This window comes from Balaenoptera borealis, assembly GCF_965194805.1.
Source record: "Balaenoptera borealis genome assembly, chromosome: X".
NCBI lineage: Eukaryota > Metazoa > Chordata > Mammalia > Artiodactyla > Balaenopteridae > Balaenoptera > Balaenoptera borealis.
The window spans coordinates 60,568,376-60,581,641 of NC_138881.1; the positions used below are offsets into that span (position 1 = coordinate 60,568,376).

At 41.5% G+C, this 13,266-nt stretch overlaps 1 protein-coding gene and 1 pseudogene across 10 annotated transcripts in view; both read right to left on the reverse strand.

The window, feature by feature from the left end:
* Positions 1-13,266, reverse strand: part of HDAC8 (histone deacetylase 8) — a 244,573-nt gene that overhangs the window by 220,584 nt on the left and 10,723 nt on the right. For all 9 annotated transcript variants that reach the window (XR_014239575.1, XR_014239576.1, XM_082377328.1 and 6 more), the window contains exon 4: positions 12,785-12,926. Coding sequence is in view for 7 of the 9 variants with exons in the window: in XM_082377328.1 (XP_082233454.1) it covers positions 12,785-12,926 (142 nt within the window). In the remaining 2 variants the exon portion in view is untranslated. The remainder of the gene's footprint in view (positions 1-12,784; positions 12,927-13,266) is intronic.
* Positions 1-13,266, reverse strand: part of LOC309620587 (histone-binding protein RBBP4 pseudogene) — a 258,370-nt pseudogene that overhangs the window by 169,970 nt on the left and 75,134 nt on the right. The window lies entirely within an intron of this gene.

Genomic DNA, 13,266 nt, shown 5'->3' on the forward strand with positions numbered 1-13,266 from the left:
CCCCCCTTGCCGCAACTAGAGGTAGCCCACGTGCAGCAACAAAGACCCAAAGCAGCCAAAAGTAAATAAATTTAAAAAAAAAAGAGAGAGAATGCTGAGGTTGAGCTGGGAAAGCATACCTATAATAAGATTATGAGATCAAGGTTGCCTTGGGTGCCCCCCCCAAATACTTCCTGATCAACAACCTTCCAGTGAATCAGACAGTGGGCCAACCATGATGCCACTGGAAAGCTAACACCTCTTTCATGATGAAACTGGTCTCTCAGCCTTAGATTGCTGGGGCTAATTGCAGGGTACAAGGTAGACAAGTGCATCGGGGAGTAGCAAGACTGGATGAGTGATCATGGAGTGAGAAGGGCATGAAGTTCTAGGGGCTGCTGATGTAGGAGGTGTGTGGGCAGATGACTGAATTTCACTTCAAAGGTTTCCAGGTAAGAGTCCTTCAATTTCTGCCATGGCAGATGGGGCTGTGCCAAAAGGAAATCACACCTGAATGATCCAGTTAGTGTAATTCATATATGGCAAACACTTTCTGGTGCTTAGTATGGGCCAAGTATTAGTCTATGTACTTTACACACATTAGTTCGTGTAATACAACTGCTTTGTGAGGTAGGTACTATTATTATCTCCATTTTATAGGTGAGGAAATCAAGGAACAGAGTTTAAGCAGGTTGTTCAAGATCACATAGGAAGCGGCAGTGCTGGGATTCAAACCCAGGCAGTGTGACTTGAGTCCCTGCTCTTAACCCCTCTGCCATGTTGTATGGTGAAAGCTAACAGAATGTGCCCTTGGGTAGTCCATACTTGGGTAGTCAAGATGTTGACCAGACTCAGGGATGTCAGTGGTTCTAGCAAATAGCCAGGGCAAGAGTGGGCTGGAAATAATTAATGCCATGAAGGGAAGAGGTCCGGATGGAGGGGTATAGTGGATTAGAAATGAATTCTGAGGAGGCTGGGGGTGGAGAACCAATCGTATTATGTATCGGAGGTGAAGCAGTACTGCTGCTCCACCAGGACCTGGTCAATCCATATGGCCTGGAAGGTTGTCTGCTGGTAGTGGTATGGTGGAGAGGTAAATGTGGGGGAGGAGGACTTTGAATGGCATTCTCCAAAACTAGTACTTGAACTGGAGGCTGTGGTCAGAGAGCAGATGGCTATGGAACTTGTGAAAGTGGAAGGCCTTTTAGATGCATGGGCAGCAATGGCTGGGAAAGAGGGATCCACCAGTAAGAAGGTGTTACAGATATGGGAGGAGGAAAAATCTGCACTGAAGTTCATTGGGATGATATCCCAAGGACCTGAAGGTTACCTTGGTGTGTCTTTGTCTCAACTGCAGGATCATAGAGGTATACCAGAAGTTAGGTCAGATATGGGGCAACTAGAAGAACCCTTAGTCCAGGAATTCTCAAACTGTGTTGTGCATCAGAATCACCTTAGGGAGGCACTGGTTAAAAAAAAAAAGAATATTCTTGGGCTTTACCCCTAGCGGGTCTGATTCAGGAATCTTCATTTTAGAATTAAGATGCAGGTGGGCTGCAGGCCACAGTACGAAACACACTCCATGAGATTATATGCACGTCTGAATAGGCTATGTTGGCCCACTGGAGGGGTGCCCTTGGGCACAGGCAACCCCCGATCCTAATAGAATGGGGCACCTTGGAACAACATAAACCTCTGGGCTGCCCCAGGATGGACCTGGATCTTTATGTTCTACACTTGCACCTGCCTCCTCCCCATGCCGTGGCTGGGGTAAATGGTTGTGACATCCTCAGGCTGGAACCCATTTCCACTGCCCCTTGATATTCTGAAATCTGCAACAGGATGAGTGTTTTGGGAAGGGTCTACTTGGCCTGGTATGGGCTGCATTTACAAGTCTGCCCCGGCTCCTCTGGGCTATAACGATTTGAGCTCATGATCACAAACTTCTTGTCCCTTTCAAAGGAAGTGTCTCCCTGTCTTGAAGGTGGCCTTGATCACTAAGAGCTCTCATTCCCACTTCGGGTAATTGGCCTTGTTTAGGGCCAGCTTAGGTCCAGAGATCAAAAGTACCCAGGTCCTCCTGTGACAGGACAATACTCCCCACCCATCACTCCCTCCTCACCCACACCCCCGTACCTGGATGTTGAAGGCATTAGTCAGTGGTATACACCAGGGCTGGGGTAGAAGGCCTTCAGCTACCGGAAGATCATTTTTGTGTCTGGGGACCAAATTCCTTTCTCCTTAAGAGAAGGGATACTGGGGAAGTGAAGATGCAGAGGTAGTAGATGAATTGTGGGCAGTATCAAGGGGTTGCTGACGTCTTCAATCATTTTAGGGACTTCATTTTAGAAAAATGTATATCTTATCCAGCACTACGTAAACTCTGCCCAGAAATATCACTTTCACACTTTGGGGCTTGGCCTGGGGATAGTGCTAATGTAATCATTCAACTACCACGTAGCTCAGACATTCTGTGACATCTCATTAAGTGAATTTATCAAAATATTGCCCAGGTAAATATTCTAGGAGGTGGTGTGTGATCTCATTTGCTGGAAGCAGGTGGGGACACTGCACAGGAATCTTCCACTCATTACCTTTCTTGATCCAGTTGAGGTTGTAGGTGCCCCTAGGCGATAGATAGCTCTGTGAAGGCCAGAGCCTGATGGAATTGAGTTAGAAGGTTCTGGGTTAACAGAAAGGATTTTGAATAGTGATTACACTGAGGACAGAATAATCTTGACAAGAAGAACTCCCTGCTTTTTATTTTCAGAAAGGGTCTCAAGGTTAATGTGGAAGAGATGGAGAATCTGATGAATCCTGCTGCCAGCTGCTGTCCAGAGTTTTTATTTTATAGAAGGCCTTGATTTTAGACTCAGAGAGCACCTGCTCCTTAGGAAGAAGAAAAGTCCTGGATATTGGCACTACAGCACACTCACCCTTGCCAATTAGGGGCGGTCCCTCTGTCTCTTGGTAAGGAGTATCCTCATTTGCCTTATGAGTATGGGCTGGACCTAGTAGTGGAGGTCGAACAGTGAATTCATGTGATGTTTGGGAGGAGTAGCGGTATAGGGAAGGCTGGCAGTGAAACTCTGACAAAGCAAAGGGCCTGAGTCTTGAAACCAATCATGAATAGTCTACTCTCAGCCAGGAGCTTACAGGCAAAGGGGACATGGAAGTGCAGTGGGTGACAAACAGTACCAGGGCTGACTGTAGCTGGACAGGCAGTGGGACCCCACTGGACCAGAGACTTGCCTGAGAGGCTACCTAAGACCCCCTGAGTGTAACCCAATCTGGATATAAGTGACTTTCATCAAGCACTTACTATGTGCCAGGCTCTTTGCTAGGCTCTTTAATGCAATGATCAGATTTAAGCCCCAGCGCCCTATAAGGTGGGTATTATTATTATCCCTAATTTACAACTGAGGATACTGAGGCACAGAGAGGTTTTGCAGCTAGAATTCCCTGTGTAACACTGAACCACTGTATTAGACTATCTTCCCTAGATCTCGTCTGATCTGAGCTATTATGGGAAAGGTTTGTTTATTTTATCTTGTGATGGGTCTGTTCTGCAGGTGCCAGGATGGAATGGGTGTAAAGAGGAAGTGACAAGGACGTGCGCTCCATGGCTGAAGGAGGAGTCTGCCTTGGTGCTGAGGCGATGTGGCTGACCCTGAATCCAGGTTTCCATTTTCATGCAGTGATCTATTGGTTTGGAAAGGCTGGAGGTGGGATGGTGTCAGTAGAGGAGGGGGTTCTGGCTACTTGGTTAATGAGTTATACTGCACATAGAGCACTCTGGAGAACTGGAACTGGAATGCAATCCACTGTCATTCACTCTGTGCATAAAGAACTGGAGCTCTTGAGAACAGAGCTCTAGTAGCTTTGATCCTAACTGCTAGCTGGATGGTAACTAAGAGCTGGAGGTCTCGTTCTATATTCTTGTTGAGTTTGCCAAGACACAAGGCAGAGTTATATGGCTCTATCATTCACTGCCCTCAGGTGGAAGTCCCAGAAACCAATGGCATTCTAGGGCAATAATCTCTCCTCTCCTAGCAGCCAAGCAGGCAGAGGGGGCCCAGCTGGCACAGATCCCATGTCACCAGGTGGAAGGCTGAAATGTCATGGGATAAGATGGCAAATAACAGAATTGTGGCAAGAAGAAGGGCAGGTTGAGCTAGAGATGGATATAAGTCTTAAATGGACTATCAAAATGAGATCAAGGAAAATACTGGGAGCTGCAATGCAGAGTCAAACAGGAAGAGGTGAGGATGAGGAATAGCCAAAGTGGACAAAGAAGATGCGATCTCGGCAAATTCTGGAGATTAGGAGTCACTGTCCTGTGCTGGGTTTTAATACCTCCTAGTACATGTTTACATGGAAAGAGTGAGTCCCATTCAAGGGGATCTAGATGGGACAAGATGGCTTCTTAAGAGACTGGCTACAAAAAGTAGAATCAAAGAATTCAAAGAGGCCTGTGAGCAAGTGATAGAAGTGGGCAAGAGTCATTTCATGAAGAAAGTAGAGGCCATGGGGCCAGCACTCACTAGCAGGCAACCCAGATACTTCTCTGCTATACCCTCCTTGACTCCTTTTGCTCTGGCTTCAGAAAAGGTGGGCCTCCTCCTCCCAAAGCCATTCCTCCCATCCTCTCCTGCCTCCTCCGAGACTTTGCTCCATTTCTTATCCTTCTCATATTTCCATTATTTCCCTTTCAGTCTACAAATGTTCTCAAAGCTCTTAAAACAAACCCAACAAGTCAGCCCTCAACCCTTAGTTTCCCTTGGCCACTGCCCTCCTCTTTCCTTTCTTTCTCATTTGAACTTTTGGACAGATTAATGTTCCTTTCTTGTCCATTTCTTTAGTTCCTGCTCACCCCTCAACAGTTTGTATTCCCATCACTCTCCAGAAAGTTCTCTTACCAAGGTCATTAATGACTATATTAATTGCCAAATATGACTGACACTTCAGTACTGCTCTGGATTGTTGAGAGCTCTTTTCTTCTTTAAACTCTTCTGCTCCCTTGGTATTCTATGGTCCCTTTCTATTTCAATTACCTGGCCAGTCCTGATTGCTGCTTTTCAGCTGAACTCACTGGGGCTTCTTCTTATACTTGCCCATTACAAGTTGGTATTTCCTGGGGTTCTAGGCTCTATTTTCTTTTTCTCCTCACTCTCTGCCTTTTCCCTAAGTAATCCCACCCATTTTCCTGGTTTGCGCTACCATTTCATATACTAGCAACACATCTGCTTCTAGTTCCAGCTTCCACCTCCATCTCCAAATCTCAGAATCCAATTTCCCTGGGTACTACCTCTGCTGCATACCACCACCTACTCCCGTGTACTGAGGTGGTATAATTCAGGGGTTAAGTACACAGGTTGAAGAATTAGATTGCCTGGGCTTGACTCTCATTGCTCTGCCTTAGTTCAGGTCCTCATCACTTGTCAGTGAGAGTGCCGATACCCAATTCAGTCCCTCGACCTATAGTCTACACCTCCTTCAATCCATCCTCTATAACTGCAGTCAGTCAGTTTCCTAAAACACAAATCTAACCACGTTACTACCTAACATAATATTTCAGTGCCCCCCCCCCATTTCCTACTGAGCTGGAGGTCTCGTTCTATATTCTTCTTGTTGAGTCTGCCAAGACACAAGGCAGAGTTATATGGCTCTATCATTCACTGCCCCCAGGTGGAAGTCCCAGAAACCAATGGCATTCTAGGGCAATAATCTCTCCTCTCCTAGCAGCGAAGCAGGCAGAGGGGGCCCAGCTGGCACAGATCCTGTGCCAGCTGGGCCCCCTTTGTGCCTAAAAAGGCACAGGAGCCTTTTTAGACACCTTTCTCAAAGTGTGTGCATCAGAATCATCCCTAGATTTTGAAAGTGCAGGTTCTGATGCCCCAGTCCAAACCTACCTGATCAAGATCTCTGAGATCTAGAAATCTGCATTTTTCAACTGAGTGATTCCAATATACATGAAGCCCTTCATGAGCCATTTCCTACTTTTCTACCTCATCTGCTGCCATTATCTACTTTGAACCTTAACCCTCCAGCAATGTGTGTAGTTCCCCCAATCCGCCAAGCTATTTCACAGTGCTGCTTCTGCAAGGCCCTTCACCTCCTTGTCTCCCCAGCACACTCCTCTCCATCCTTTGAAGTCTTCTTCACCACAACCTCCTTACTGAGAAATCTTACTTTCCTTCTCTACAGCTGTTTCTCAACCATTTTTTGATTATCATTCCCTCACCCAAGGAGCCTTTTTAGACACCTTTTTCTAATTGACCTCTCCACGAAATTTTATATCACAGATGTACTGTACATCTGTTATGTACTGTGACCCTTTGAAAAACCATAAACTATGTAACATCTAAGTTTCTTGCCGCCCCCGCCCCCCTACCACCTGACCCGGCAAGAATCAATTTTTGCTCCCTTGGGGGCAGTATCACCCCCATTGAGAATACATGCTCTGCAGCAGCAGAAGACACTGCTATCCAAACCGGTCTTCTTGAGGTTCACCTTTGGTTTCTCTGATAAGTCTTTTCTGATTCTCCTCCTATCTCTCTGACCACTCCTTCTCAAGACTCAACTTTGTAGGTCTTTCTTCTCTTGCCTGCCTTGTAAACACTGGCATTCCACAAGGCTCATTATTTGAGTTTTTTCCCCTGTATTATTTTACACATGCTTCCCAGGTTATTTTGTCTATTTCCTTAATTTTAATTACCACCTATCATGCTACTGGCTCCCAAATCTGTATCTTCAGTGAAGATGATTCTCCTGAGCTCCAGCCTCTTGCTAGTCTAAGTACGGGCCACAAATTGGCAACCTTTAGTATTGCCTGGGAGTTTTGTTAGGAATGCAGATTCTCAGGTTCCCCCAAGACCTGAACCAGAATCTCCATTTTAATAAGATCCCTGGGTATTTTGTATGCAGATTAAAGTTGAGAAGTCATAGGCTGGACCCCATTGCAGACTCTTTAATAGACATCTTTAATTAGATGCTCCATAGGCAGAGCAGTCCCCATCCCCTACTCTTCTTGGTTAAAGGTAACACAATTACTCAGTCATCTACACAAGAAATCTAGATCACTCCTTCCTTATCATTTATATCAAACTGGTTACCATTCCTACCTATTCTAGCTATTAAATGGCTCTTGAATTTATTCCCTCGTCTATGCTCATCACCACAGCTTTCACCTCCTTTAGGATAGATTATTATCACAGTAAAGGTCCTAACAGATTTCTCTGTCAACATTCTGGCCCCCAACACTCACCGATTTATGTACCAACTATTGCCAGAATCATATTCCTAAAATGCAAATCTGATCATGTTACCTCTTCCTGGCTAAAGATTCCTTCAGTGATTCTTTACTCTTTAAAACCAAGGTTCTTAACCAGGGATCCACACATGGGCTGTAGGAGATCCTTAGGCTTTCTGAAACTATAAGGAAAAATTTGTGTATGTACATTTTTCTAGGGACAGTGTTATACAGCTTTCATCAGATTTTCAGAGGGGTCCATGACCAAAATAGGTCAAGAACCACTGACCTGAAGGATCAAGTCCAAGCTGTTCAGCTTGACAAACAGGACCCTTCATACCTCTCCCACCTCACCTCCAGCAACTTGCCTATAGGAGCCCTTGGTTTCAGCTTTAATTATAGACTTGGAAGTGCCCTCAGCTTTCACGCCTCTGTGCCTCTGCACATGCTGTTCCTGGAATAACCCCAAGGTCACATACACAACTAGTAAGTGGTGCAGTCCACTCCTTCTGGACACCCCACTACCTTGTGCCTAACTCTAGCATACACCGACCATATTATGCCTCTATTGTAACAGCTTCCCACTTTGTTCCAAGCAGTTTTTATTATAAAAAGTTTTATTAATAAAAGTAATATAATCATATTAGAGAAAATATAGGAAAATATATGAAACAGAGAAAAGGTGCATGTATATATCTATGTGTGTATATACCCACATATACATATAGTATATATATAGTGTGTGTGTATACATATATATATATATATATATATGTATGTATATATCATACTATCATCATGGTCACAAAGTCACTGGTATCATTTTGTTGTATTTCCTTCTAGAAATTCTTTTCATATGCAGATATTTTTTACATATCTCTAATCAGAGTGAATATATGATGTTGTAGCTACCTGCCCTTTAAAAGCAAAGCCAACGATATACGATATGCATTTTTTCTTGTTATGCAGTTGCCCTAACCACCATTTTTAATAGTTATATAATAGCCCATCAAGTGGATATGTTGCAGTATACTACGTAACCATCCCACTGTTGTTGAATATTTAGGTCTCCTTGCCTCCTTTTTTCTTGGCTATTATACGTGAAAGAGAAATTACCATCTTCATATACACAGCTTTTCCATATTTTGGATTGGCTTATTTCCTTAGATTACCAAGAGTAATAGATGTATGAGTTAAGATCTTTCTTCCTTTAGTTCAAATTTGGTAGAAGTAAAATATATACATGTATATATAATGTTTCAATTTTTCTTCCTCTTAATTATTAGTGATACTAGATATTTTTTCATGTTTGTTTACTATTTGTTTCCTCTTTTGTAAATTGTCTGTTCATGTCTTTTACTCATTTATCTGAATATTAGTGTTTTAAAAAATCAGTTAGAATAGTTAATGATTTTAACCCTTTGTTAATATTTGCTGTAACTATTTTTTTGCCTCTTTTTATTTTGGTAAAATTTTAGCTGCAAAAGTTAGAAAAAATCTCATTACAGAAATTTTGAAAACTAGAGAAACACATTTAAAAAAATCATTTTAATTCTGTCACCCTAACATAACCACTATTATCATTCCCACTAATTTTTTTAAAAAAATGCATGTATTTTACAAAGTTGTAACTGCAGTGTGCAAACAATTTTAAAACCTGCTTTTTTATTAACCCAGAAGTATTTTTCTGAAATGCCCCATAGTCTTCATAATCATCATTTAAAATAATAGCATAATATTCCATGGAATGGATTCACCCTTTCCTTATTGCTAGATATTCATGTTATGTCTAATTTTTTAAAATAAATAACACTGGTAAATATCTTCAGGTAAATAGTTTCTTTTCCATATTTTGAATTATTTTCTTAGGAAACATTCTCAGAAGTAGATTACTAGATAAAAGGGCATTAATACACGCTGGTTACCAAACTGTTTTCTTAAGGGGTTGACCCAAACCACACTATCACTAGCAAACTGAGTACCATTCTTTTTCAGTTCTATTAAAGATAAGCTTAAAAAGAGGCTACCTACTTATTTGCATTTCTTTGATTAGTAGTGATGAACATTGTCCCATGTTTTCCAGTTGTGCTTAAAACTCCTTTGTAAATTATCTATTCATGTTCTTTGCCCATATTTCTTCTTATACATCATACTGTATGAATGTCTGAGAAAATGCAAACCTGTCACATTTTGCCATATTTATGTCAAATATGCCTTTCTAGTCTGTGTTTAGATTTTATTTTTGAAATGGCCATAAAAGTTATTTTGGTTTTAAAATTTTATACAAATATGTTGATCTTTCCCTTTGTTTGTTTTTCTTCTATTCTTTCCTAAGCTTAGAAAACTATTCCCCTTTAGAAGCCTGATGAATATTCATTCATTCTAGGTTTTTTTTTTCCTAATTTGCTTTTTTATATTTAACTCTTCAATCCAGCTGCCACTTAGTTTAGTTTATTACAGGAGATGAGGGTATAAATGCTACAAGTTGTCACAACATCATTTACTGAACAATCCTTTCCAATCACTTGCAACACATCCTTTATAACTGATTGAATTCTTATATGCAACAGTCTCTTTGGGGAGTGTACTATAACATCATTTGGCTAATCTTATACCAGTGGTACCAGTGTTTTCATTATCATAGTTTTGTACGTTTAATATCTAATAGCATTAGTCTCTCATTACTCTTCTTTTGCAGAATTTTCTTTGAAAATCACTCTTCTTTGGCTTTCAGATGCAATTATTTGCTGCCTTACCTCTAAGAGATAAACTTCTTGAGGGTAGAATTGGTTTATTTCCTTAGAATATTGCTGAGAATAATAGTACTGGGTCAACAGGTACAAACATTTTCCCCACTCTTAACATTTATTTCCAAAGTTTTCAAAAAGAGTGTGCCAATTTCACTGTAATCCTGGCAGCACCTGGATATTTTAAAATAAAAGATTTTTTTTCAAAATTGGTAGGGGAAAAATGTACCATGCTTCAATTTCTGTATCTCTGCTTATTAGTGATGATAAAAATATGCTTGACACTATGTAGGTGCTTAATCAATGCATGTTGAATGAATAAATGGCATGTATGAACCTGTACATGTATTTGGGGATGCAGGGGTTTAAACAGATATTGTGGTTATAAAAGATAAATGCCCGCTAGATGTAAGTTTGTGGGCTAAATGCCTGTAGTCCATCTGCAGAGAGGTTCTAGATGCGCCAAGAACCCCTTGGAATTTGGACCTGAATTGGGGCAATCCCTAGAGACTCTTGGTAATTTATATTTACCACAGGCATGTCTGTTTCCAGGTAGGATCAGCTGCAAGCTGTCTGAAACAGTTAAGATAATGGCGTGTGGGTATGCCCACACCTGCATACAGCCCAGAGGCAGCCATAATTGGCTGGAGATAGAGTGTGTTTCCTTTGGCAGCAAAACAGTAACAAGAAGTGGCAGGTACCTGGGTATTCCACTGCAAACTGACCCAGGCCCTAGGAGGCCTTAAGTGGTGAATTTAAATACATAAGCTGCTCCAGTGTCACATGCAGAAACTAGAGCTGACTTGTAGGACTGGGCATTTCCCATGAAACCACACTACTTTTCTTTTCAACTTGCTAAGCATGAGAAGGCATAGAAGTCCTTGGTTCAGAGAAGCTTGGTTTTGTCCCTTTTATCTATAGCTTGAAGCAGACAGGGTCATTTTTTCCTCCTAGAGATCACTGTCTTGATTTTGAATTTTTTTAATAGAGCAAAAACTAACAAAAGGCAGGTTGTTTCTCTTTGTTTTTAAGGCCATGTAAAACTCATTACTAAACACAGCTTCTCTATGCTCCATCACCTCAGTTGTAGATTCTAGTAGTAAACTTACTCAAGGATTTCCTTGGTCATGAAATCTATCCATTTGATGAAAAGAATTCCATATTATTACCTTAATCTGCATGTGCTGAAATTGTGCTCAAGATTTTATTCTGAAAAATAAAGTGCTGTTTTCTCTAGACTCAAGAGCACTAGAGTATCAAGGTCATGGCAGATAGTATGAACAACTGGTGTGTGAATGATGCATTGGCAGTTCCTACCACTGCTGCTTTATTACACTCAAATAGCACATTGATAAATTCAGTTTTTAAACTCCTTCTCCTCTGGAGGGGGGTATAAATTAGGAGTTCGGGGTTAACAGATACACACTACTATATATAGAATAGGTAAACAACAAGGACCTACTATATAGCACAGGGAACTATACTCAGCATCTTGTAAAAACCTATAATGGAAAAGAATCTGAAAAGTATAACTGAATCACTTTGCTGTACAGCTGAAACTAACACAACTTTGCAAATTAACTATACTTCAATAAAAATAAATAAATAAATAAATAAAATCCTTCTCCTCCAACATGTACTACAGCCATCTTAAGCAAGATACTAAATGCTGAATAAGGCTCAGCAGTCCCTGTCAGACAGAGTATAGCTGTTTGAAATGTTAACATCAAACTCCAAAAGGACTTTTCCTGTAACTCTAAGTAGCACCCAACAGCTGTTTCACAAGCCCTTTCTCCTTAGGGTAACACCTAACTCTCAGTTGCCACTTTGCTGCTTAGAGATGGCAGCATAAGCCTCCTTTTTAAAAAATTTATTTATTTTACTTATTTATTTTTGGCTGCATTGGGTCTTCGTTACTGCGCACGGGCTTTCTCTAGTTGCGGCGAGTGGGGGCTATTCTTCGTTGCGTTGCGCGGGCTTCTCATTGCAGTGGTTTCTCTTGTTGCGGAGCATGGGCTCTAGGCATGCAGGCTTCAGTAGTTGTGGCACATGGGCTCAGTAGTTGTGGCGCGTGGGCTTAGTTGCTCCGCGGCATGTGGGATCTTCCCTGACCAGGGCTTGAACCCGTGTCCCCTGCATTGGCAGGTGGACTCTTAACCACTGCGCCACCAGGGAAGCCCTAAGCCTCCTTTTTGATTCTTCAGCCTTTTGTTTTAAATCTGTTCTCATCAATTCTCCATCTATTCAAAAATCTGTTTGCCACTCCTTTCAAGAACTAGCTCTAAAATTCACCTCTTCCAAGACTTCCATGATTAATTGCTCCCTATTGCTAAATCTCTTCAGCTCATACATATATTCATTTGGTACCAAAATTGATGTTGCTCCCTAATTATTCTAGTTTTAATAATGTTTCTAGAGTATAAGTTCCTTGAAGACAGGGGAATTTCCAGAAAGCTTAAAAGGAATTTAGAGATTGTCTAGCTATCTAGATTAATATCCTTTGCTCTGCCCATTTTCCTGATGAAGAGACTGAGACCGAGAGAGGTTAATCTGTCCAAGTCAGTCAGCCAAGTTTGTAGAAAAACTAGGCATAAAGCCCAGGTGCCCTGACTTTCAATAGTACACTTTCCACTATATTATGTCATCTTTTATTTTACTTGTTTCTCTTCAGAAGGCGTAGTAAAGTGTAATACACACACACACACCACATCTCTCAATAACTGCCAATACAATAAACATAAGAGTTTACATAAATAAGAAACTGACTCAAGGAAAGAGATAGAAAGCAGAAAGGTCATTTTCTTACTTCTTTGCATGATGCCACCCTCCGGACCAGTTGATCGCTACTTTGCACATTCCATCAATCAGGCACTGGGCAGCTGTGATTGTAGCCCCTCCTACAGCTGCTGCATAGTCAAATATTCCTTCAGTGGCTGGGCAGTCATAACCTTCAGGCAAACATCAGAAGAGCTTGTTAAAAGATAAGCTGGAAAAAGAGGGGTGTGATATTATGATTTATAATAAGGAATATACAGTTAACCCTTGAACAACATGGGTTTGAACAGCGCAGGCCTATTTACAGGTGGATTTTTTTTTCAGCAGTAAATACTACAGTATTACACCATTAGCGGTAGGTTGAATCCGCGGATGCGCAACTGCAGATGTGGAGGGCTAACTATAAGTTATACTCAGGTTTTCGACTGCACGGAGGGTGGGTGCCCCTAACCCATGCGCTGTTTAAGGATCAACTGTATTTCTTCCCAGTTTGTGGCACAGAGTTCCTAAAAT